Genomic DNA, 24,671 nt, shown 5'->3' on the forward strand with positions numbered 1-24,671 from the left:
TGGTTTTCTGCGACTTCATACCTCGATTCAGCCATGTCACTCCACTACGTATTTGATAACTTTAAGTTAAGAGTTAGTTTGAAGATTGAAAAGCAGCACGTTTGAATCAATTTGTTTTAATCTACAGATTATCAGATGTGATGATCGGCCTGGCTGGTAACACTAACCCTGATAAGGCCAACGCTGATAACGCCAACACCAAAACACCACCCCAACTCCAATAACCCCAACACCAATAACCACAACGGCGTCTACCCCAATGTTAATAACAGCAATGCCGTTAAAGGCGATAACCCCAATGTTGACAACACGTAAACAAGTACACAGTTTATACATAAATATGTTTAATTAACTTGGACCTACTTTACTTTAGATCTTTAAGTACATATTTTGTCAGGGTTCATTTCATTTCAGACACTTTTACACAAGTACTATTCATACGGGTGACTTTGGGTTCTTTTTACAACACGACTGTGTGTCTGATGTCGGCGCAGCTTTTTGGTCTTTTTCTTTCCTCTTTTTGATCAAAGCAGATTCTTCACTTCATGTTTTTCTTTTTTAGTTACATGGAACAAACAGTAGCAGGTTCTTGCCGGGTCAAAGTTTGAGCCCGACATTCATTCATCAGCGTGAGTCCTGTCAAAAAGTCTTTCATCCGAACACTAAACCCCTGCTGTAAGCCGCTTTGAATTTGAACACGAGAGAAACGCTTCAGATGTAAAAAAGCTCAAACCAAACGCCTGCAATATCTTTGCCTCCAGCAAATTTGCATTCTGATCAAAAAAAAAAACGTCCTGGTATGTGGGAGGCACTGGCAAACATCCTGCTTTATGAACTGTCTGTCAGCTGCATGTGAAGCAGCACATACTGAGGGAAGAGGCGAGAAGGAGGGACAGCAGTCAAATGTGGCATTGAGACCAGAGAGAGAGAGACAAAGGAGGGAAAACAGATTGTGTATTTAAATGTATCGCCTCGGGTGAAGCTTCAGTAACGACGAGGGAGAGCGTGTCTTCCTGTGCAGCAGCTCTGCAGCCTTCACTTCTTTGTATTATTAGCAGCAGTTTGTGCTTCGGTCAACTCGGAGCCGAGAAGCAGCCGGAGGGGAGTCCGAGGAAACTTTAAGATTGAGCTTCTGGGAGAGTTAAGGGATTTTTATTTGAGAAGATAAAGGAGCGTTGGGTGAAACCGAGGAGGCAAAAATGAACCAAACTGCCTCCGTTTCCCATCAAATCGACTGCCAGCCATCCAAGGATACCAAGGTAGGACGGATTCGATGATGTTGTGCTTCCTTTATCGTATTTTTTGTACGACCCTTTGTAGAATCCCTGCATGACAGGAAATACACTCATTAGTATTAAAAGCGAGGAAGCTTATTGCTCAAGAAAAACGAAAATGGATCAGTCTGAGATGTTTTCACGTTATTCTATAACAAGAAACTGTTTCCTTTTAATACCAATTCTATTATATATGATATCATTAGATTATTATGGCTCACGCATTAATGTAAAAGCAGGGCTGCTACTACATCTGTCAAGGAGGTTTTGTTTTCACCTGTGTCTGTTCGTTGGTTGGTTTGTAACCAGGATCACACAAAATCTACTCAACCGACTTCCAAAAAACTTGGATGGAGGATCAGTCGCGGGCCAGAATAGAGCCCATCAACTTTTGGCGTGGATCCAGATTATTCTCACTTTCAGTTAAAGTCTTAATGAAACAGAAAGTGGAATGTTGTAACGCAGCATCTGAGGCTGAAGAACGCCAGTTGGTGGTTTTCTTGCTGCTAACGTTAGCTGCAGGGCTAAACGGCAGCTAAACTCCATAAACCACCTCATGCTGGACTCCCTGTTGTCAAACTGGCAGCAGTTGGTCTCAAAGTCTGTGTTTTGGTCCGGACACCGGCCATGTTCACTTGGAGCCTGGTACAATTCGCTGTTGTTAGCGACAGCCATCTGTTCATCAGGGAACTCTAAATCACAGAGGGTTCAGGCAGAGCAGCCGGAGGACATTTGAGAGAAAAGCATCAAATGTGATCCATTTCCAACAAAATTATAAACCTGTGTTCTTTGTAAAGAAATCAGTGACACTCCCATGAACTCTTGCACCGTGCCACCCACTCTGTGCTTAAAGTGGAAGATTGATTGATAACAACAGAAGCGTATGAGATATTTTGTTTTACAGGATGAAATTAGGACCGATTTTGATACAAAAATTCAAAGAAATTGTTTTTTTTTTGTACATCTTTTGGAAAATATGGTTAAATAGGTGCACAAGGTAACCAAGGATACGAGATGTGGACAGAATATAAACCTGTAACACTCAAACTTTTGTTCATACTTTCCAGTTATGGAAATTGTATCACAAAGCTTATTCAACGAAGCTGCTACAACATTTTGAATTTCACTTCGGGAAGGACGTTTGGTCCAGACGTCAGACGGACCCAAAGTATTTTAGACACAAGCAGAGAAAAGTTAGAAAATGCGGTTGGCAACATTGAAATTTAGCGGAACATCACAGACCTAAAATAACTCACTCTAAGTGAAGTTATCTTTATTAATTATTAATCCAAACTATGATGTTTTCCTAAACCTGACCAACTACGATCTCATTCATGTTTGTTGACGAGTTTTAGGGATGGTGATCGTCCTTTATTCAAGTCTTGTTGACAGACTCGTCATGTTCAATGTGTCAAACACAATGCAGAGACACGATGACAGCGGCAAGAGGACATAAAGGCCCCGACATTCAAGAGCTTCATTATAGCTCGCAGTTTATGCAAAGCGGTTCTTAGCCGGGAGCCGATCTCTCAGACGGGAGTCGAACAGTCAGAATATAATCCCGCGCGATGCTGCGCAGCGTGCAGCAGGGAGGGAATAATCCTATAGCTTCCATAAGTTATGCAAAGAAAACGCTGCTGGAGGACGTGGCACTTTTTTAAAGCGCTTCCACAGGTACATGAGAGTCGACGTTTCTCATGTTAAATGAAAGAAAGAAGGGGAGACGTCAGATCTGATCTCTGAAGTGATTTTACAGTTTCAAAAACAACAGAGGAACACTTGAGGTTTTCACGTGACAACGGCAGTTCAGACCCTGAGCTATACAGGGATGCTTTGTAGCTTTTCATTTGCATTATTTAGCATGAGTGGTTTTAATTGTGTCATAAATCATCGCTCAGTAATCCACTGTCATCCGTGCCCTGCTTCATAATAAATAAGCTAGTGCCTCTTGAGATACAGCTGCTGTATATGAGGATTTACTGCCACAAAGCTGCTGATACTAATGAAGAGATACAGATTCACATTTGCACCTGGATTTGTTGTTGTGAAGTTGAGCCTCCCCCCGATATGTGGGATATACAGTCAAGATGACGTTGGCTGATATGGATACAGACAGATTAGCGCTTATTGGCAAATTAGCATCATTTTGAGCTTGTTTAATGGCTCTAATTTGGAGCGAAACATTACCGCACAGTGTTGTCAGGGCGAACAATAAATCAGGTCCTAACAGGAAACTAAAACTCTGCATTCAAGCTGAAGAACTTCATCATGGCTGTCGTGATTAACCTGTTCTCCTTCCTGGAAATTATGCAAAATTATCCCAAAACGGCAAAGTAAATTCAAAGCTATTGCTGAACCATTTAAAATATTAAATTATGCCTGCAGATGACCTGTAAGTGTCCCTATTAGCTGGAAAACACAGTGGATCCACAGCGTACTGTATAGTGGTACATGGTCCAAGTTCCAATTAAATAACAATATCGCTGAAAATAACCAGTTAATACTTGTTTTACTGAGGAAATATCCAGGCATCTGGCAAAAAATAAACTTTTCATGGCTGGAGTTATTACTGCTGCCTGCCAATAACAGGGACAAAAACTCATTATAGTTCTTTATTTTCTTATTGTACTAATTGTGTGCATATAAAATATCCCAAACAGATGCCTTCTCGAAGCTAGAAGCTAGAGTGAGTGTGTCACTTGTCTACGCGATCACTCATTGGCTGTTGTAGGCTCTAGGGTGGGCTTAGACTGTTCTATCATGTCACGCATTAATATGTAAAAAACAAAAAACAAAAAAAAAAACAGAATAAAATGACAAATTAGTTTGATGATTCGACAAAGATTTCCTGATATTTTCTCTTATTTCAGGGTGTAAAACACATTTACACCTTTATGTGACATTAAATGTTACCTCTAAACACGTTTTAAGACGTAAAAATACTCCAATACCTAAATTACTCTTCTCGTAAACTACTTTCTAATGCAACTCCACTGCCGTATTCCAGTAACTATCTGGTAAACATCCCTGTCTCCTGAACAAAAAAAGGATCGAGTAGTTTTTTGCCGCTTGTCAATCATCTCGCTGTTAACACACAGTCCCAAATCAGAGGTGTGAAATGTGAACGTAATAGTTGCCAAGGTGTACTTAGCAAATATCAACTGACTTGGGTTGAGTCTTTCCTCACTGTTAAGGAATTTTGTCTCTAAACTGTAGTCAGCCAAAGTTTAATACAGACAATTTATATCCATGAACTTGAATCCTTATCAGTAAACGTGCAATATCCAAGAATTGCCCATCTCCACCTTTTTAAAGATATAATATGTATTAATTTTGCATTAAAATATCTAAAAACAACCAGATCTTTGCTTGATATTTTCTTGAACTGTGTACACACATCATCCCAAATAACCCAACAATTGTTAAATCCAACTTAACACAAATCAACTTTAACACATCACCTCATCTGTGGACATTTATGTTGCAACTTCAACCACAGCAGACTGTTTAAAATCACTGTATGCATGTTTAAAATTAGTCACCACCATGATTCTCCATCCCTTCCTCTGTTGTACATGTGTGCTTGGTGTTTTAATCACGCTGGTTGTTGCTAAGTAACTTGTTATTCCTGGACATTTTAATCATATATACCTATATAGTAGTCAAACCCCGTTTGCACAGGGTCAGGAGAGTAGGAGTGTTTTCATGCTTGAGTTGCTGTGAGTCGGTCGTGGAAGCAACAAGCTTTAAAAGCCCCATAAAACTGAGGAAGCGGCTCGTCTCTTGAAACTTTTTCCTTCATCCTCAGAGATATACTGTCGACGGCTCTGCTGGTGACCTGTTGACATCGTAAACATCTTTCTGTGCCGATTCACTGCTGAAAACCTCCTTTAGAAAAGCCCGACCTCGAGGGCTGAAAGATTGTGGACTGTATATGTGCAAAAGTATAAAAGCCTTTCATTCACCACCTGCTGCAGCATCACATGAAATCAGTGTGTGGATTTTCTTTAAATACTAAACGTTTATTTTACCCTTGAGAATTTTATTGCAAGCAAGAGAAGAAGAGATTTTGTGTCAGGCATTTGATCGTTTACCAGAATGGTTTAAAAATTACACTAAGTTTGGTTTGAGGGCTTGGTTAAACAGACAAAGCTAACCGAAAAGGGACCTATTTACTAATGGATTCCAACAATGAGTGACTCACAAGATCATTTTGAGGGGTTACAAGAAGAAGAATGAGCCAGTTTCGAAGTAAAGAGGGAGTTTTTGTGATGACGGGCAGCATATTTTGACAGAATTTCCTGAAAATGTACTCGTGTTGTGAGCGAGATAAACAGCTGGTGGCACTAATTCTCCAGTCGTTGCAGCTAAAGTTGTAAAAGAAGAAGCGTAAAGTAGAGTAAATATGAAGCAGCTGGGATTAGCCTGTGTAACAACATTTGAACTTCAGTTTTTGTATTTATGAAGCAAACAAGACATAAAATATCAGTTAATGAGATTTTAAAGGCGTGGAGGCAGATTTTGTCTTTATGCGAAGCTAAGCTAACACACTTCTTATAGATGTGCTATCAATCTACTCTCTAACAGAAAGTAAACATCTCAAAGTTTCATACTTTGCCTTTCATGCTCAATGCAAATGTGTGACACCGAGCCGTCCATTAAAAACAGCAGCTCGTCTGTCAGTCGGCATGTTTCACTCGCCGCCACCGCCGGGCTGAACTCCAACCCTGAAACCTGTGAAACCGAACAGATTGCCTCCATAACAGAACAGTTTGACAGACCGCTTCGGTTCAGTCACAGTCAGAATCGCTGAATATTAACATTAACCCTGAGCGTCGTCACGGCCATCTGCCAGCGCGGCAACGGACGCGGAGTAAAGAAGCCTCATTGGCGAGCGGAGGAAGATTTCTAATCCTGTCTCAGCCATCACCATCACCATCACCATCACCATCATCACCATCACCATCATCACCATCACCATCACCATCATCATCATCATCATCATCATCATCATCATCGGCTGACTTCAGTGCGCTGAAGATGCTCGTCGACCTGTGATTAGCACGTTAGCCTCTGCAGCTAATTGAACCCCTCCCACTCACTCCATAAAGCGGAGAGGCCTCGACGCTCCTATGAATTATGTATTTTAAAGCTTTAATGAGGTACGGAAGGGGCACGGAGAGAACAAGACTTGTTGTTTTTTATAAAAAAAAATCCCGAGCTGTTGTCCAGCCTACACTGTTATTGTGTGAACGCCAGGCGCTCGGAGTGTGAGCTGAGAAAATCCCGCTGCCAAGATCCTGATACACATGGCGATAAGAGTGTTATTCACTTAAGTGGAGGCAGCAACACTACAGTGTGAGATATCCTGCACTTAAACTCCACCTAAAGGGGCACTATGTCGTTCTGGAGAAGAAATTATATACTCAGAACATCAATATTTACAACATCGATGAGGTGATACTACAAACTCTGGAAAGGTGGCAGGGTCCGCCACATACAAACAAAGTGAAACAGTGTGGAATTGTGGAAGAAGGGATTTTAAAGAGCGTATGTAGCTTAAGAAAGAAAGGAATATTCGCATCACATGAAGATGAATAAAGAAATAAAGAAAACGTACTGAAGCCTGTGTAGTTTGAGTTTACATTGTGAGTCAGTGGTGCAAAAGAAAACACATTTCAAGTAGTTCAGTTACCAAAACCTGCTGCTTTTGGGCTCCTGAAGGCTTCTGGTAACTGTGTATTCAACATCAGAGCACACAGAAGAATATAAATGCATGCAAGTCCTCTTTCTGTCACTAGAGGGCGGTCTCACACAAGAGCCTGTGGATGGATTTCTCCTGGTCATGTGAATTAGAAATGTTTCAGTCAGTTAAGAGGCAGAACATTTAATAACATGTTTTTACTCCCCTTATAGCCTCATATTAAGTGTGACATTCAGACCTCAGCCGCATGTAAATAATGCACATGAGACTGTTGTGAGCTTAGGTTCCTGCAGCTCCATAAATTAAAACAAAAACACAAATAAAGCTTTAATTATCAGACCTCCCTCCTTCATCCCCCTCTTAATTAAAGTCTCTGCAATGCTTCAGCTGTTTTCCGTGATTTGTCTGAAGTGCACTTGTTCTTGCTGCACACGCTGGTGTTTAGTTTGATGTGTTTTATTTTTGGGTCAGTGAGTCACACTGTGGCTCATGAGGAATGCTCTCAGGTTAGACGGCTCTGAAATATAATTGCCCAAAAACCAAGGTCACTGCTACGAAGGCAGCAGCAGCAGCCCGGAGGCAAAATGAGAGAAACTTCTGTATTTCACCTGATTCAGCTCGTAGAACATGATCAAAATGCAGGTCTGGAGACTTGTGCACCTGATGGATAATTCAAGGATGGGATAGCAATCGGGTCTACTGTTGTGTCTTAAATAGATAAAGAATTGTTGTGTAGTAGTTTTGGGCTTCCATCTCGGGTGAAGGTGAACCAGGATGTTCGAGCACTAGCTGGTGAGTTAGCGGTTAGCTCACTAGCTGCAGTAGTTCATCAGGTGGAAGTGTAGTCGGTAATGTTAGCACACAGAAGCAAGAATGACAAAGATAACAGTAAGGAATAAAATAAATCGCTTTATTTAAAAAAAAAAAAAGTGGAATAACGGATAAAAATAGAGGATAAAACCACAAAAATTGGTTGTACTCTTAATACAAATTACAATAATATACCAATAGGAAATTCATTTTTATTCTCGGTACAGAGACACTGAATCTATATTCTGTCTTGCAGCAATGAGCAACTATTAGCATACAGCTAATAACCGTCATTAGCATTGTTAGCACTCATCACTGAAAACAGCAGGTGGCCTCAGTTTGTACCACATGCCGCCCGCCTTTATTACCACAAAATAAACATTATGCGATGCGTTCACTTCCCGCTGGTGCGCCTCATACTGTTCAGTAATGTTCCTGCTCACTTCACTGTTGGGTGTCGACTTAAATAATCGTTATTTTGGAAGTTTTACACATGTTTCCCAGTTGTAGGCCCGCTTCGCCACAGGCCATTTAATCCAGATTTACCAACACAAATTAATGTATTTGAACAAAGATCACACTGAATTACTCTGTTCTAAGGTTTTTGTTTAAAGTCTTCACTATGTTTGTGATGAATGTTTTTGCCAGTAAATGTAAATTGCATCTGGTGGCCGGTTGATCCAGTACGGGGCTGAATAAAAAGCACCGAGATGAAGACAAAAAGAAAAGAAAAGCTGAGCAGCGCTGTCAGGCCTCTGACTAATAAAAGCTTTCCTCTTAATCACTGAACTCTGTGATCCATAGCTTCTCTCCAGGTGGTAATATGGGAGAGGCGAAGGAGAATTGGAAACTGTGGAGAGCTATTACTGTGAAAAAGTCTTTATTAAAGTCTTGTTTTAAATCCCTCTCACTCGAGCAAAATTACACCTTTCTCACCAAGAGTATGAGTAGATTTATACCAACTGTAGGTCTGGTAGATTTATGGCTACAGCCAGCAGGCTCTGGCTAATTTAGCGTAACATTAGCAAGAAGACTGGAAACCACATGGCTGGTCTGAACTTGTTTTTACAGTAATATTTAGCAAGCCCACGACTCTTTGTTTTAAAATAGTTGCACATATTAGAAACACAAGATGAGTTTGTTTTCCAGATTTCACCCAGATGTTAAAAGAACCACGGCTAACGTCAAGGCAAATTAATTACTAAAAGTTATCTTTGCTCACAGCTTCTCCACAAAGTGTGTAAATTAATGGGTCTTTACGGTGACTTAATAAGTCTATGGGCTTTAATTCAGACAGTGTCTCCCTCTGTGAGTAGCTTGGAAGTCAGCGGCAGGCAAACACAAGTTCACTGTGTCTCCTGCAGCACAGCAGCACGTCTTGCTTTAATTTTTATAATCTGTCTGAGCAGGTTGACTTGACTTTGAACCCCTGCTGTGTGGCAGAGTTGATGTCGCAGTTTTGAATCCCTCCCTCTGGACTGAAACCCTTCTGGGAGTTTTTTTCCGGCTGTCTGTCAGCACTTCCTGCTGCTTGCTGATGCCTTGATTTTAAGATGTCAAAAATTTGTGGCTTTTAATCGTCTTACAGGCACATTTCGTGTCTTTGAACAGCGGGCGAGCACTGGATGTCTCTTAAAGGAAGAATTCACCCTGTTGTTGTGCCTTGAAAGAAAGCTTGGATACTTTATTAAGCATCTTCCTGCACATATACGCTTACAATAGTGAAACAAGTGAGGTACAGGAGGCTTAAATTAAAATAAACATATTAAGGGAGAAAATCTGAGGAAGCTTTGTGAAAATATCTTAGTGTTGTGTATTGCTCATCACAATTCAAAGACTGACTTCCAGATTTAACGTTGACCTACGGCAGCCTTGTTTCTTCTCTTGTTGTTTCAACCTCCAGAAACTGTGATAAAAGTTTAATACATTTTACTGACCCCGGTTTGAAAACCACTTGTTCAGAAAATCAATGGCGTAATTATGACCCGTTTCATTGTCATCTATTTGGCAACGATGCAATGACGTTGCGATGACCATTCACTGGCCGTTGTAGGCTCCAGGACGGGCATATAAATCCTAGATCCAAATATCCGGTTTGGAAGACGTGTGAATTAGAAGTAGATCCATACAGTTCAAGCCCTTTATTGATGAATCACTGTGTTTTGGTGTGAAAGTTGAGGCCTGTGAGGATGGATTTTTTTGGGGGATTTCTTGACATTTTTCTTTTTAAATCCACTTTCGTCCGGTCGTCCTTTCAACACAGAAACTAAGTCAATCCAGCTCAGCGGACCTCAGAGTCACCAGCAGCCGAATTCTCCCCCGACGCCGAATTAATAGATTATCAGTCTAATGATGCCAAGTGAAACTGGGTTGACTGATTTTGCTTGTGAATGACACCATTTTTTTAAGAAGTAAAACCAGAACAGAGGTTTTTTTGTGAGTGTGTGTGCGTGTGTGTGTGAACCAGACGTCTGTTTACTCTGAAGAGAAAAGCCAGACAGACAGACACGCTGGTGGAAAGAGCAGGAGAGGGAGACTATCTTCTACTTGCTTATTGTAGTTTGTTTTTTTTACTCCTAATGCATTTTTTATTGTTTTTGGACAATATCGCCCACTTTTGAGAAACGACCGGACTTGCAGGAGGGAGTTGCTGTCTGAGTTTGATTCTTGAGACATCAACATGATGGACCCAGAGCTCAGGTTCCTGGAGGTGAGGCGTCAGTACGCTCTTATTTATAGAAACCGTAGCGCTGAGGTTCTTACGGAAGGTGCTGTTGAGTGTTATGACAAGTTTCGTTCACAGCCGGAGATTCAATGGGGAAGAGTGGCATGTGTGTTTTATCGTGCGGTCCCAGGTGTGAGCGCTGCCTCCTGGGAGAGTCGAGGCTCTGAGAAACAGAAACGCGTCCTCTGGGACTGGAAGTGTGTCAGGACTCAGCCCGTTATTGTGAGTGATGAATGGGCTGCAGGGCACATTGTTTAGCCAGTGGAGAAAACGGTAAACACTCGTCTCAGCCGGCTTTTGTTTTGAGCTGAAGAGGCGTTTTGTTGGGGAGGTGATGCAGTTCTTTGCTAATGACAAGGAAAAGAAAACCCTTAATATCTAATGATGACAGGTCAGAGAGATTGTGTCGAAACCATGTAAGTCGACTGTGTGAGCACCATGTTTATCCTCTAGTTTCTTCTTAGTAGTCGTGAAGTTGTCTAAAGAACTGAAAAGTTCAGACAGTGAGTTGGACGGGGTTGCTGGTGTGGTCCAACGAGGACAGGACTTTTCCCCAGGAGACTGATGTTCATGCTCCGTGTAAAACCAAAAGTCAAGTTACATAGTTATTTTAACCCAAATCACAATCTTTGAGTGGTTTCCTTGCTGATTCCAGCATCACAAAATAAAGAGCTTTGGTTGATGTTTATCTTCCTCATTCCCTTCAGAGTCCGGTACATTTCTGCCAACTGTGCCAACGTTGTACACTACAAATGTTGAGCTCCACCTTACCGTAATTCATAAGCAATACTGCAATGCGCATGATGTTGCTATCCCAGCTGAAGAGGTGCAAATATCCTGAGGTCTTGTTCCAGGATGATGCCCCTGAAGTTTCCTGCCCACGGGTGGTCATGGTGGACACAGAGAGTATGTCCAGGATCATCAAAAATCGTGATTTTGGTCACGAAATACTGATGAAATTGAACATGAGCCCAAATTTTCTAGTTTAAAAGAGTGTCAAACAAAGTGAATGATTGACAAAGTGACTGGGTCGTTTGTTCAGGATGCACTGCCTTAATAAGTGTCCACTATGGGAACTCGACCCTTAATTTTAAGGGCTAGTTGGGAAACCTTTAAGTGGTTTATTACTGGTACATTCACGACACAATATTATAAGATTCTAATGTTTCACGAGGTGTTATTTATTACTCTGAATGAAGACTGTTTTCTCTTTTTCCACACTCTTTCTCCAGCTGGGTAAAACGAGTCTGACCCAGTCTGTAGCTAACACTCACTGGAGACCCATGTCTGCCTGTATCGGACCCTCGACTCCAGTCATTTTAGTGACAACCGCAGCCACACTCTGAAACTAATATGAGTCAGGACTCCCTCCAGGTCAAGACGTCACACTGTGAAACCCCAGTGGCAGAAATTACAACCCTGCAGTTTGTTCTTTGAAATAAATCATCTTTCCCAGGATGCTGGGTTGAGTGAGGCCCAACCACAGCCTCAGGCAGCTAATAGGTCAGTCAGTAAACTCTGACCCACTTGTTTTCTAGATCAAGGTAATGGATCAGTTCCCACATCCCCACTGACTCTTGTGATCAAGACATATTACAGATTGTCTATCTGTCCATTTGCTTGTTGTATGTTTCTATATGAAAAAGCTGAAATGATAAAAATATAATAATTATGAATTTGACTGAAAAAGAGGAAGAGATTACAAGATGGTGTCTGTTACAAATGTAATCATCCAACAGTTTTTAGAAGTACAGCTGAGACGATAAGTCAAAGTTTTTTTTGAAGATGTCAGAATTTGATCATCCAAGAAAAACAGATACAATCCGAAAGGCAACTAAGGAAAACTAGGAGCAAACAACAGGAGAAAGGCAGGAAAAAGATAAAGATAAGAAGTATGCAACAAAACATGCCACATGAGGATAAAACCTGCAAAATGAAACAGGAAACAACTGAACAGGAACCCAAACATATAACATGAAATGACACAGGCACTTGAGCAAAGTTGAATTCTGACCCTGCTCATGCTGCTTTTGTCCACAGGGGGGCGCCAGAAATAACAACAAATAAAGGCTCTTTGTAGCTGCTTTAAAGAAAAAGTAAAATTAAAAATATGTTGCATCTTACTTTCTCTATCTTCCAAAACAAATGCACAAGTAAGTCAGATACAGATCTTTACAATAGGAGTTTGTGGTGCTCATACTGCTTTAGTCCACAGGGGGCGCCAGAATCAACAAAAACGAAAGCATCTTCCATTTCAGGGCAAACGCAAGGAACACCCTCACAAATGCAGCTATAAATAATGTAGTTGTGTGTTTTCATGATATCACCAGTTGCACTTTCATGGCTGTGATTCATCAAACTGTACGTTGTGTAACTCTGAGTCATGAAAGAGTTTCATAGCCGTTGTTTATCAAGCAAAAAACTACTTTTTTCGTTTAACTAATCTTCATCTACAAAGCTCACGCTGACATTTGTTGGGGAAACCTTTTTTTTGAAACAGGGTGTAGATTAAAATATCCACATGTCTCATCATGGAGATGGTGACTAATATGTTTTGCAGGTACACGCTTTCATCTACCAGCAGCATCGCACTCCCACACACAGCTTATTGTCTTTGTGCCTGTGCTGGTTGAAATTTTGCATTTCTATAAATGGACATTTAGGCCTTGGGGAGGTTTAAAGCGTTCGCTCGGCTCGGCGTTTAAGGCCCATCCTGCTGCAAAACACACGGACATCTAAATTCATGTTCAAGGAAGCAGCTTTCAAGACGTTTTCTTTCATTATTATAAATTAGACGGTGGCCTTTGAGGACAGACCGGGAATATTGACGAGAGAATAAAGATGATATGTAATAGCTTGTACATTTTGGGTGGCTGTCTGTGACCAGAGGATCCTATTCATTTAAAATAATCTGAAACACACATTGGAAAAGTAATAATTTTCCTCTTAGTCATGATTTTGTTAGAGTGTTTTGATGTATTGCTCACACCAGAGGTGAAATTTTCTCCAGTCCAATATTGTAATTCAAGATGCTAGGATGGCTGCAAATTACTATTATATAGAAACAAAATAGTCGCTACAGAGACGATGTGATTGCGAATAAATAACTTTTCTGACTAATCTACGTCACTCACAATTAAAAGTTGCTCACAATCAAAAACATTTTCTTCTGCCTTCTATTTTTCTGTTACCTTGTGTGGCCACTCGGAGTGATCTCGCAAATCCCTCTTGCAAGGCTTTGAGCTACATAGTGGTTGGACCAATCAGTGGCCTTTGAGGAACTACTGGCAGCCACTCCCAAGTGCCTAACAGTTGGTTTTCCAGTTTTTCCCATTCTGTCGACTCAAATTCAGCATTTACCTGAAATCTGGAGTCTGAAAAAAGTCTACTTGTGGCGAAAGACAATCACATCCAACTTAAGTTACATCAAACTATGTAATTAAGGTGGTGATGTGTCTGTCATATGAGCAGCAGCAGGGGAGCAGCGAGGCACTGTTCCTCATCATTCCCAGACTTTAACCCGCTCTTATCAGGACTTCGCCTCAGATCCGTCTGGGTCAATTAACCCACTTAGGAGCCTTCCTTATCTAAGAAACACTTTTCAACCAAACCTCAGTGGTTCCACACTCGGAGCCCTGCAGGTTTCCTTCCTGGAAGCAGGTTAATTACATTCACCTGGCGTCTCTGGTGTAAATCAGTCCCTGATTAGACGGCAGAAGTGAGAACCGGAAGGACCCGAGGAGAAATATTGACCGATTTCTGTCTCGCCGGCTGCTGGTTGAAGCTTTCGCAGAAATAACAACCTGTTTTTTACGCCAGAAGATGATGAGCTTTGAGCGTTGATCCCAGTGGTTTAAAGGGTTACGTCCAGATGTCTGTACAGACACAGCCGAGGAAACAACTCAGGCTGTTGTGCTCCGGTCTTTAGGAAGGCCAAGAGGCTCAAAACTACTTTCATCAATATTTCATGAGGAACGACGCACAAAAAGAAACTCGAACAGTACCAAACATAAACACGATGATAAAGTGGTGGTAATGTGTTATTTTCTGCACAGATAAATCAAATGGGAGTGTGGAGGCCGGTGCAGAGTAATGCATGTGCAAGCACAAGGCACAAAAGCAACTTTCTGGTCTGAAGACGGTGGTGGAGATCTCCGCCTTGGGGACGTCAGTGAACTTCTCAAACACCAGCAGAGGTCAGAGAGAAAGAGAGAGAGCGAGAGAGAGAGAGAGGGAGATCATTTCCATGTGGTCTCTGATTCTGCCTGTTAAATATTTAATGGTTGAGGGGAAGAGAGTCCAACCCAAGCTTTGAGGATCTTTCCCTCCTTTCTTCTGTTGCTGCCTCCTCTTTTCTGCTTCCACCCGTCTCTCTCCCTGTCCGACCGACCATCCATCCATTTACTCGTTATCACTCTCCCCTCTGCTGCCATTTCCTCTGCTCGTTCGCTGCCTGATGACCTCAAGCTTTTCCTCCCCGTCCGTCTCCAGTCGAGCACTAACGCCACTCACTTAGTTCTCCATCAAGCACGCTAAACTTGTGTTACTGCTAACCCTTGACGCTGAACTCTGAAGATCTCGATGCTCTATTTAGATACGCATGAGGTGCCAGAACTGTCATGTACTCGACACAGCAGGCTAACGTATGCAAGTTTATCTGGTTTTGATGTCTAATTGGCACAATTTTTAAGGAAGGAGTATGTGCACTAACTCGAGTCCTCCAAGTCTTGCTAGTCACCTTGTAGATTCAGATGATTTTGCTCTAAAGGTGGAACTATTTTCCAAGCAGACGGAGATCAGGACTCTGTGTTTACATCATTGATGCGTGGTGCTCAAACGCAGTCAAAGATGATGAACGCTTTATTTGCTCATTAAACGAACACGAATTTTGAGCGGTAATGTTAGCGTCAACTGCTATGTCATCGTTACAGTGGTATTGAAGACTGCACAGGTCTTTTGACGGACGTAACAACATTAACTAAGGGGAGCGGGGGCCTAGCGACCTGTCAGCGTTCTTCTTCGGTGCCATTTTTCTGTCCTTGTGGAAGCATTTGGTGCCCAGAAACATGTCAAAGGAGATTTATATCCTCGGGCTTGTTTTTTCTTCTTGCTCCATCTTCATTTCCCCACCTCCTGTTATCTTCATTATTTTTGGAGGGGGACGTGTGTGCGTGTAGTTCGGTGGGGTTTGTGTCTCCGGGGCTTTCTCTGTGACACCTATCAGTTCGCATCAGTCGCTCGGCGGCAGGAAAGGCCAGCTGGTTACTGATCTGCTCGATTGTCTCGCTTCATTCCCCTCTGAAGGGATTTCAGAGGAAGCCTCGGCCCGGCTCATTTCTCCGATGACATGCTGAGCTATAATCCCATAATTTATTTTCTGAGGGATATTCTAATACGAGACATCACAGAGGAGCTCTCAGTCTCTGAAGTGATACTGTAGGAGTAGTGGAGTAATCTGACATCATCAGAGGTAAAAATACCACAAAGTGCGAGACACTGTAAGTCCCTGTGGGGATATTACACACAGCTGTACAAACACTGATTCACAGGGAACAGAAAGCAATAATACAATTTGTTATAAGGAACGAGTTCTGCAGAGAATATGATGGGATGATATTAAATCCAACCAAGGCCTGTGCAGCATCACTGTCAGGATTAATTAAACCACAGACATGATTTCTAGTTTAATTAATGGCTAACATCATAACTGTTTTCAAGTTTTAAATAACTTGATTAATAGCGGACTCCTGATTAGACAATTTAATACACTGGGTTTTTTTTTTTTTTTTTTTTTGGTGGTATGCCAGCTTCTCTTAAAGCAGCCAGAAACCCTCCTGAAAGATGAGCCTCCTCCTCCCTTACTAGACTCTGATACACTGGCCCAGGGATGGAAAGTAATTTATTTGACAGTTTCGGTGTCACATCTTGTAATGTTTCATTTGCAGTGTGCTGCATTTAAGAGTGCACATTTTGGGGAAATTTCTTCTCTATCTAGAAAAACATCTCTGTAGATCCATTCTGTCCTCTCTCCTGTTTAAAACTGGCCATTTGATATACTGGCCCAGACACTCTGAGCAAAGATTTGACACTTTATAAGTCTTTCTTTCGTAATACGTCACACTTAATGTATCCGCAGAATAGCTCTCTTAGATGCTTCCCCCCATTCTCCTCTTTAAGTTTGCATACATTTACTCAGGTGCACTTAAATTATGATGTATTAGTCTTATCCTTTAGGCTAAGACTTTATTAACCCTGAGGGATTTTCACAAACTGCCGCAGTATGAAAAGTTATTTAAAGATGACTCCCACCTTTAAGCAGCTGCAACATTAATGTGATGTGCACATTAATAAATCAGTAATTAGAATATTTATGATTCTGCAATGTGCCATTCTGCAGAATTAACCCTTTTACATGTTTGATGCTAATAATATCTAATACCTGAGTTCTCCTTCCGCTGTTTCTTACTGGTGTTTTATGTTCTTTATAAGATCACCGTCATCTTGATTATAATCCTGAAGGTGATTATTTTGTGTTTACAGTGCAGTTTAGTATTTCCACAACCTTAAAATCACAGTATTTACATCAGTCTAATATTTTATAGTGCAACAGACACAGACAGGTTGGACTTTCAGCACCATGGACAGAGCTACAGTCACTCAACCTAGTTACACCGGATGTTGGTGTCGATTAAGAAAATAAAAGCATATGACAAACACTGTAGGAAGAATAGAGCTGGTACCAAAACCCTAAACATGCCAAATATCTAAGCCACTAACCTGTTCATATTCTTCTAATGCTTACCCTGAATCAGTTTACATTTTTGGCACTGTGTATATTTTGGATTTACACCTTATTCATGTCATATTTGGTAATTGCACTCTTTCCTACTTTGCACTGCTGCACAATTCCCCTTGGGATAAATAAAGTCTTATCTGAGACTGCAGCTTGAGTCTAACTGCGACAGAACTGAAACTTAGTACGAGCCTGCATCCTCTTTACACAGAATCAAACAATCATGATTTGATTACAGGAAGACATTTGTTTTTCTGTTTATGTACTTCCAGTACACTTCTATTTTTGAGACAAAAATGCCCCAATGAAAAGGAAATAATAGGAGTAAGGACATAAAACGTAAATCCTGTCTTAATAATATATCCATACACTATGTCCCTGATATATTCAGTAATGTACTTGCACAATAATCTCTTCTTATCTGAAATCTAATTGGTGAAAGGATATTGTATTTAACAAAGGGATTCAGAGCAGAGTACTGCACCCCAAAACAATGACATGATTGAATCTGTGCTTAGTTGAGTTTTGAAAAAAGTCAATCCTAAATTGACTCCTGGTTAGAAACGAGGGAAAAAATGGGCCTAATAAAATTAGATAATAAACTTCATTTGTAGAACACATTTCTCAGGCTAATAAAGTTACAGTATGCTTAGTGATGAAGGCAAACGAGAAAACTTTATTGAAGATGGGAAAAGGTAGAATTATTTTTACGCTAAGGATATTAAAACATATATTTATCATTAAGATTATGTTTTCAGAAGCAATTTTAAAAACAAGAGTGCAAGAAATAAACACTCTAAAATGTAGCTTGTGGGTCGGCTTTTATTTTGAAACCAACCCGGGAAGTCTTCCCGCTCTTGATTCCGCCATCTTGTCGCCCGCGCTGCTAAATGGACGCGCCGGCAGCTCTGGATGTTATTAACCCGGGAGAGGAGCTGCTGGACGGCGGCTGAGCAGGAGGAACCATGACGGCGTCCAAAGACCCGACCAAGAAGAAGCCGAAGGAGTCGCAGCAGGATGAGGTACGTTAAAAAACGACAAAGACAGACATTTTTTTTATTTTTCTCTGTCATCTTCGAGGAGACAGATGTTAACGGCTTTAGGCTTCGTGATGGACGGTGACCAGAAACGCTTCTGACGTGCTGCTGCTGTGGAGAGAATACTCCGAAACTAGATTACTGAAATACTCTGATATAAACTACAGATATGTGAGGGGTCGTAACTCGGGAATATTCCGGCAAATACAAAGATTTTCTCTTATTATTAGCAGGTTTTTATTTTCACTTAAGGCTCGTGCCTGTCAGAGGTGGAAGAAGAAGTACTCACATCTTGTAATAAAGTAAAAGTAGGTCGAAAAATACTCTGTTACAAGTAATGTTAATATGTTGATGGACAAGTGTTACCATCAAAGAATACTCTGTAAGTACCAAAAGTGAAAGGACAACTGATTATAAGATATATTCCTGTGATGGAATGTAACTAAGTACATCTATGGATGTACTCAGTTACTCGTGTACAGGTTTCAGGTACTTGTACTTTACTTATTTATGAGTGTTTCCATTTCCTGCTAAATGTATGATTTACTTTTACTTGTACTTTTGATACTTACTTACTTTTAATATTGGATATTTGATGACTTTTACTAAAGTGCTGCTCATAAGGGTGACTTTCACTGTCCCTAAAGTAATATTTTATTCAAGTAGAAATACAGATATTCCTGTAAAAAAAAACCAACAAACAAAACAAAAACCTCTGGTTAAACTGCAAAATTGTGATTCATTATCTTTACTTAAGTAAAAGTAATAAAGTACTGGCTCTGAAATGTACTCAGAGTTACAGTTCTATTGGCCATTTCTGCACAAAGCTAACTGAAGCTCACATCATATCGCGCACAGCTGTTCCTGAACGCACCACGAAGATAGTTGATTGTTGAGTCATCGGTGAAGCATCGTGAATAATCGATTAATTCCACTAATTTTGAAAATGTAAGGAGAAGACGGTAGAGATATGTGTTCCAGTGTAGTGAAGAAAGGTAAAGTACTCTGCTATAGCTGTTGGATAAATAATAGTACTAAATAGCAGTACTACAAGTACAAGTGCATGATTTTAGATGCAATGTGTGATATATTTCTGGAAAATCTACATTATCGTATTCTCCACATTCAGTTTGTTGATCTGTTTCTGTCTTCATCCCTTTAAACCTCTCTCTGTCTCTCTCTCTCTGTCACACTCTCTCGCTCTCTCTCTCTCTCTCTCTCTCAAACACGCACACACACACACACACACACACACACACACACACACACACACACACACACTCACAACATCGACAAACGCTCTTGATTTCCCCGCTTGCTTTCGTTTCCACTGGGGTGAATCTGATCACCAGACTGTTGCAGTGGACTGTGTCTGCCACAAACACACACACACACACACACACACACACACACACACACACACACACACACACACACACACACACACACACACAGTAGTATGCAGAGAATTAGCTCAGAGATGTCGAACTAATACTCGGTGAGTGGTCGATGGCCCAGTGGTGTGCGAAGAATGCAGTTTCCAGCTCGCTGACAGTACAGACAGGGACACGTGATGCAGTTTGTTGTTGACACATTAGTGACTCTTATCCTCATGATTATAGTACTTGAGTTACACTCGACTCAGCACCACACACAGTACAAGTGTAGTTCAGTCAATCTACGGTATAACACTGGAAGTCAAAGGAAGTTAGGCTGTTTGAGAGTGCTACACTTAGCTAATATAACGTCTGTACTTTATGCAGGGAATTAATTTGTCATTTTGTATTTTCAGTATTGTATTACAGTTTACTACACTAGACCAACCGGGGGATGAGGTGAAGGTGGAGAAAGGTGATGATACTCATCTGGAAAGTGGGCTGCTTAAGATCAAGAGCTTTGCATCTTTTCTGCTACACTTTTCTCCATTATGTACCTGGAAAGCAACATGTGAATCTTGCTTAACTCTCCAGATAAAAGTCTTACAGGGGAACAAACAAGTTGCTGCTGGAAAAGTCAGCACCCAGTCTGATAAGTTTGATGTGTGAAAGAGGCTTCACACTGTCTTCTTGATGCATCTCTGTGTCTTTCTCTGAACCTTTGAAGAATGGCGAATTTAACACCATATGAGAGCTACCTATTACAGTTCCCTGCAGTGGCACTGCTGGAAACTTTCGAGCATGAGTCCGCGCCAGTTTTCGTGCTGAACCAAAAAAAAAAATCCCTCTTGCATCATTTCGCCCTCTTTTCTCTCTCTTGTTTTAACGTCCTGGCTGCAGGCAACTTTCATCATCGTAGCCTGGAGTGCGAGTGAAAAGATCAGTCCGGAGCGATGATGTAACCCGGTAGCTTTCTCTGTATCACATAAAAAAAGTTCTGAATGTCCAGGAGTCTTTTAGCAAACTGCTGCGTCTCTGCCCTTTGGCACAGATGAGAGCATCATCTGAAAGGCCGAAAATGTAAAATCAAATAACAGATAACATTTTACATGTCAAGAACAAGTGTTTTCTTTCTTTTTCTTTTCACTCTTTTTTTGGCACAAAAAGCTTCACTCTAATGGCTCTTTTTTTGCTGGATAATCACCACTCTGTCTAGACAGGATGAATGTAAGCTGCATGGGGAGTCCATCTCCTTTCACTGTCCTGTTACAAGAAGAGCAAAAATCAATTAATCTTATAGTCGGATAACAAATGTCTTTTATTCTTTGTTTTAAATCTTTGTCCCATACAAAACATGAAATATCGGCCATTCTGTTTGTAGAGACAAAAGGAAGTAATAGCTGTTTTCTTTCTATTATTTTTGTTGCCTTTGTATTGTTTAATGTGTTATTTTGATAAACCGTTCACACGTTGTGAAGCTGAACTGAAGCAAGGACGGGAGAGGAGACACTGGTATTAAAATAAATCACCAATCTGGATATGATGCACAGGCTGTTCTTGCTGTAGACTTGGAGAGGAGTAATACAGGATTACAGTAATCTGTCGACAAAGATGAAATGTACTCTTGAAACTAAAAAAATAGCTGAAGAATATGATTAGATACTTACAGGAGTCAACCTTTGAGTATTTACCCTGAAAATGCACAGGCAAATGTCTCCCCAGGGTCATGCAGTAAGTCTTTGTGTGGTAATTGGTAATTTGAGATGATGGTTTTGCAAATGTTATATTTCCTCCTAGTTGTCCCTTTTACATATTCAGCAGAATATGAATGAGTATGAACTTTGTTTTTTCTTAAAATTTTAGCACTTAACACCACGTACAGCTGAGAGTAATGGGAATTGAATTTGTTTTGCAGTTATTTGCTCAAAAATGAAGGTTTTGAAATGAAATGTTCTGCAAACACAGATGAGTGTTTTTGAACTGTTTGTGGGGTGTGTCGTTTCTATGTTTACAGCATCCTATGTTCCCAAGGGCCTATGTTAGGGTTGTGACAGGGACACGATAGGAGGGTTAATTTGTATTAACAGACTATTGAACTGGGGAGGACCTGGGAACAAAGGACAGTGAGTACACAGGTGCTTTGGGGACACAGGACCTTGGGAGCTTAAGACCATGGGAATTCTGGACTTCTGGAAAGTAGGAATCTTGGAACATAGGACCCAGGAACTTGGAGCCCTGGGAATGTAATACATTAGGATCTTAGGAGCCTGGGTACATAGGAATCTTGGAACATAGGAGCTTAGGAACACAGGACCCTGAAAACATAGACATTAAGAAGCCGGGTCCCTGGGAATGTAGTACATTATGAACTTCAGACCATGATAACCTAGGACCTAGGACCCTTGGAACATAAAACCAAGGGAATAAATGACTCTGGATACATAGAAACTTTCCCATTGGTTGTTTTGGTAGATGCAATAATGATAACTTGTTTATTTTTGTGTGTTTGCAGGAGTTTGTGGATGTCAGCCCCCCACAGAGGAACTGGAAGGGCATCGCCATCTCTCTGCTGGTGATCGTGGTGGTCTGCTCGCTCATCACCATGTCTGTGGTTGTCCTCACACCCGGTATGTCAGGCGTTGATGCATTATGCTTTTATACTGCTTTTATCAGCTGTAAGTGCAGACCGGATTTGACTGGAGTTTACTGTGTTTTCCCAGTGGAGCTCCCTGGCAGCAGCAAGTCGAAGCTGACCGTGGCGGATCTGTACAAACCGGAGTTCGGCGTTCACGACCCCGAGGCCACGTGGATCAGTGGTGAGTACTGCATGTTCCCTGCTCTCAGAGTCTTCAAGTTCAGCTTGCATCGGTCATACCAAACTGAGTAGGGCAACTAAAACTCCTCAGCTGCCTCACATGTCTGCACTGAGGGAGATATGGAGGTGATGTAGCTAAGGAGGTGACATTGAGAGGAGAGCGTGACGTGATGTAACGGGAGAACAAAACAATGTGACTTTGAGTCGACGTGTGTGTGAGTTTCTGAAGGCTGATAAAACAGGCTTTTGTATTTTTTACCTTCTGGAAATAAAAATATATGTGCTCTCTTGTCACAGTTTGAATGGCACAGCTGGTCGCGTCTGGCTCTTACAGAAATTCAAAACGGTTTCAGGTGCGACAGCTGGTGTGACAACAGTGGGGGTTTAACATCTTCACGCTCACTTCTCACTTTGAACTCCTTCGCTTATCGAGGTTCAGTTTTGAAAAAGCAAAGTTAAAAGTCACCAACATATATGCTTTATCATAATCAGATCTGGTTAATTTAATAAAAAGCCCATTTTGTCCACATGAAGTCATCACACCTGAGAACTGAAGGGAAATCAGTGGAGGAAAGACATGATCAAGCTCGTAGAGCGTTGGGTGAAAAGTTCAGAGCACTGTGGGAAGTGCATTAGTAGAAAATGAGAATCTCTCCACCTGAGGTTTCATTACAGTCTCCAAACATTTGTCAGTGAAGAGCGGTGGATGGCTTCACTTTCATATATATTAAAACCATTTATTCACCAAGATCATCGTCTCTAAAGTGAGCTGCTCTCTGCAAAGTTACAGGGAATTCAATTCAGATAATCTTGTATGGAAGACGTTGTTCAGGCAGGTAAAAAACCTGTTACATAAATGTATTCACCCGAGAGACTTTTCAGGAGTCCGAGATGCATTCAGGGTCATCGGCAAGTTTGTGGAAAAACAGAAGGAATGAGTCCAAGTTCCCCCAGAAGATCCTCACCAACCTAAAAACCTTTGACAAGCCACAGAAAACTCTGCATATGAACATTTTATATATTATTGGTTCAGTTAAGTCAAAAATGTAAAATGTTATCAGAAATCAGTTATCAGAATTAAAAACAACTAAGATAAAAAAATAAAAAATTCAATAAAATATCAAATAAAGCTTATTTTAGAAATCCAACTATACATTATATTAATTAAAGATTACATTTTGAAATATAGAGCATACATTTACTGTCCAAACTCAGTACATTTTATTTATTAATTTGATATTTCAGATGTAGTTCCTGAAGGAAGTATAGCCAACATTATGATCTTGAAAAGATTAAAAGAAACTAAAATTAGTAAAAATATAAAATGTTTAATTAAATTAAATCAACCATTTAAATGAAATAATAAATAAAACCAAAAATTAAATAAAATGTAACATACTTATGAATTAAGCCAAAATAAACTAAAAATGATACAGAAATAAGAATTAAATTCAATTTTAAAAATAAGTTGACTTGTTTTTGTTGTACCTCAGCCAGCTGGGATCTAGTTTTAGCTCCTCATCTCCTGATCTGTTTATTTTCCAGGCCTCTCTCTGTTATTTACCTCTCTGCTTGAACAAACAGTGCTCTGTGCATAAACAGATCAACTAATTGAAGTGACTCCTGCTGACCTGCGTGTCAGAACACAGATGGCCTCACAGTGTCACGCTGAATCGAGAGCACGACGGCCTGCAGTGAGTCGGGGTCAGATATCCTCCCACCCTCTGACAAACAAACAACAACAATAAGACACAGCAGCCGATAAAATCTTCTCATCAACTCTACATGTCACTTGAAGCTGGAGGGGAATATGTTGTTTATGATCCTGTTTTGAGTTACCGCTTTGAAATAACAGAAATTAGATAAACCTGCGTATTAATGTACCTTGACCTGGAGTTAATGTAGCATAAACTCCCCTCCTTCTCTTGTTTCTTCTTGTTTATTTGTACATTTCCATTAATGGTTCTTCTGAAAACTTTCCCGTGTTTAATGAGCGTATCAAACACGTTTTGTGGCTGTACTTCCCTCGGTTTAATCACTCTTCTACCAAACACCATCTGTATCTGTACCTCTAGCAGAAGAAAAAAAAACATCTCTCTCTCTCTCTCTCTCAGTAAGTTTGTTAAGCAACTCCTTC

General features: G+C 40.8%; 1 protein-coding gene across 2 annotated transcripts in view; it reads left to right on the forward strand.

Annotated features, from left to right (window-relative positions):
* The first annotated feature begins 879 nt into the window (after window positions 1-879).
* Window positions 880-24,671, forward strand: part of LOC119015462 (inactive dipeptidyl peptidase 10-like) — a 50,170-nt gene continuing 26,378 nt past the window's right edge. The window contains exons 1-3 of one of the 2 annotated variants that reach the window (XM_037091444.1): window positions 880-1,259; window positions 22,232-22,346; window positions 22,440-22,535. In XM_037091444.1, coding sequence (XP_036947339.1) covers window positions 1,200-1,259; window positions 22,232-22,346; window positions 22,440-22,535 — 271 coding nt within the window. In that variant the 5' untranslated portion in view covers window positions 880-1,199. Of the gene's footprint in view, window positions 1,260-18,180; window positions 18,329-22,231; window positions 22,347-22,439; window positions 22,536-24,671 lie in introns of those variants that run through there. The other variant, XM_037091446.1, reaches the window with a different exon arrangement.

This window comes from Acanthopagrus latus, chromosome 24, assembly GCF_904848185.1.
Source record: "Acanthopagrus latus isolate v.2019 chromosome 24, fAcaLat1.1, whole genome shotgun sequence".
NCBI lineage: Eukaryota > Metazoa > Chordata > Actinopteri > Spariformes > Sparidae > Acanthopagrus > Acanthopagrus latus.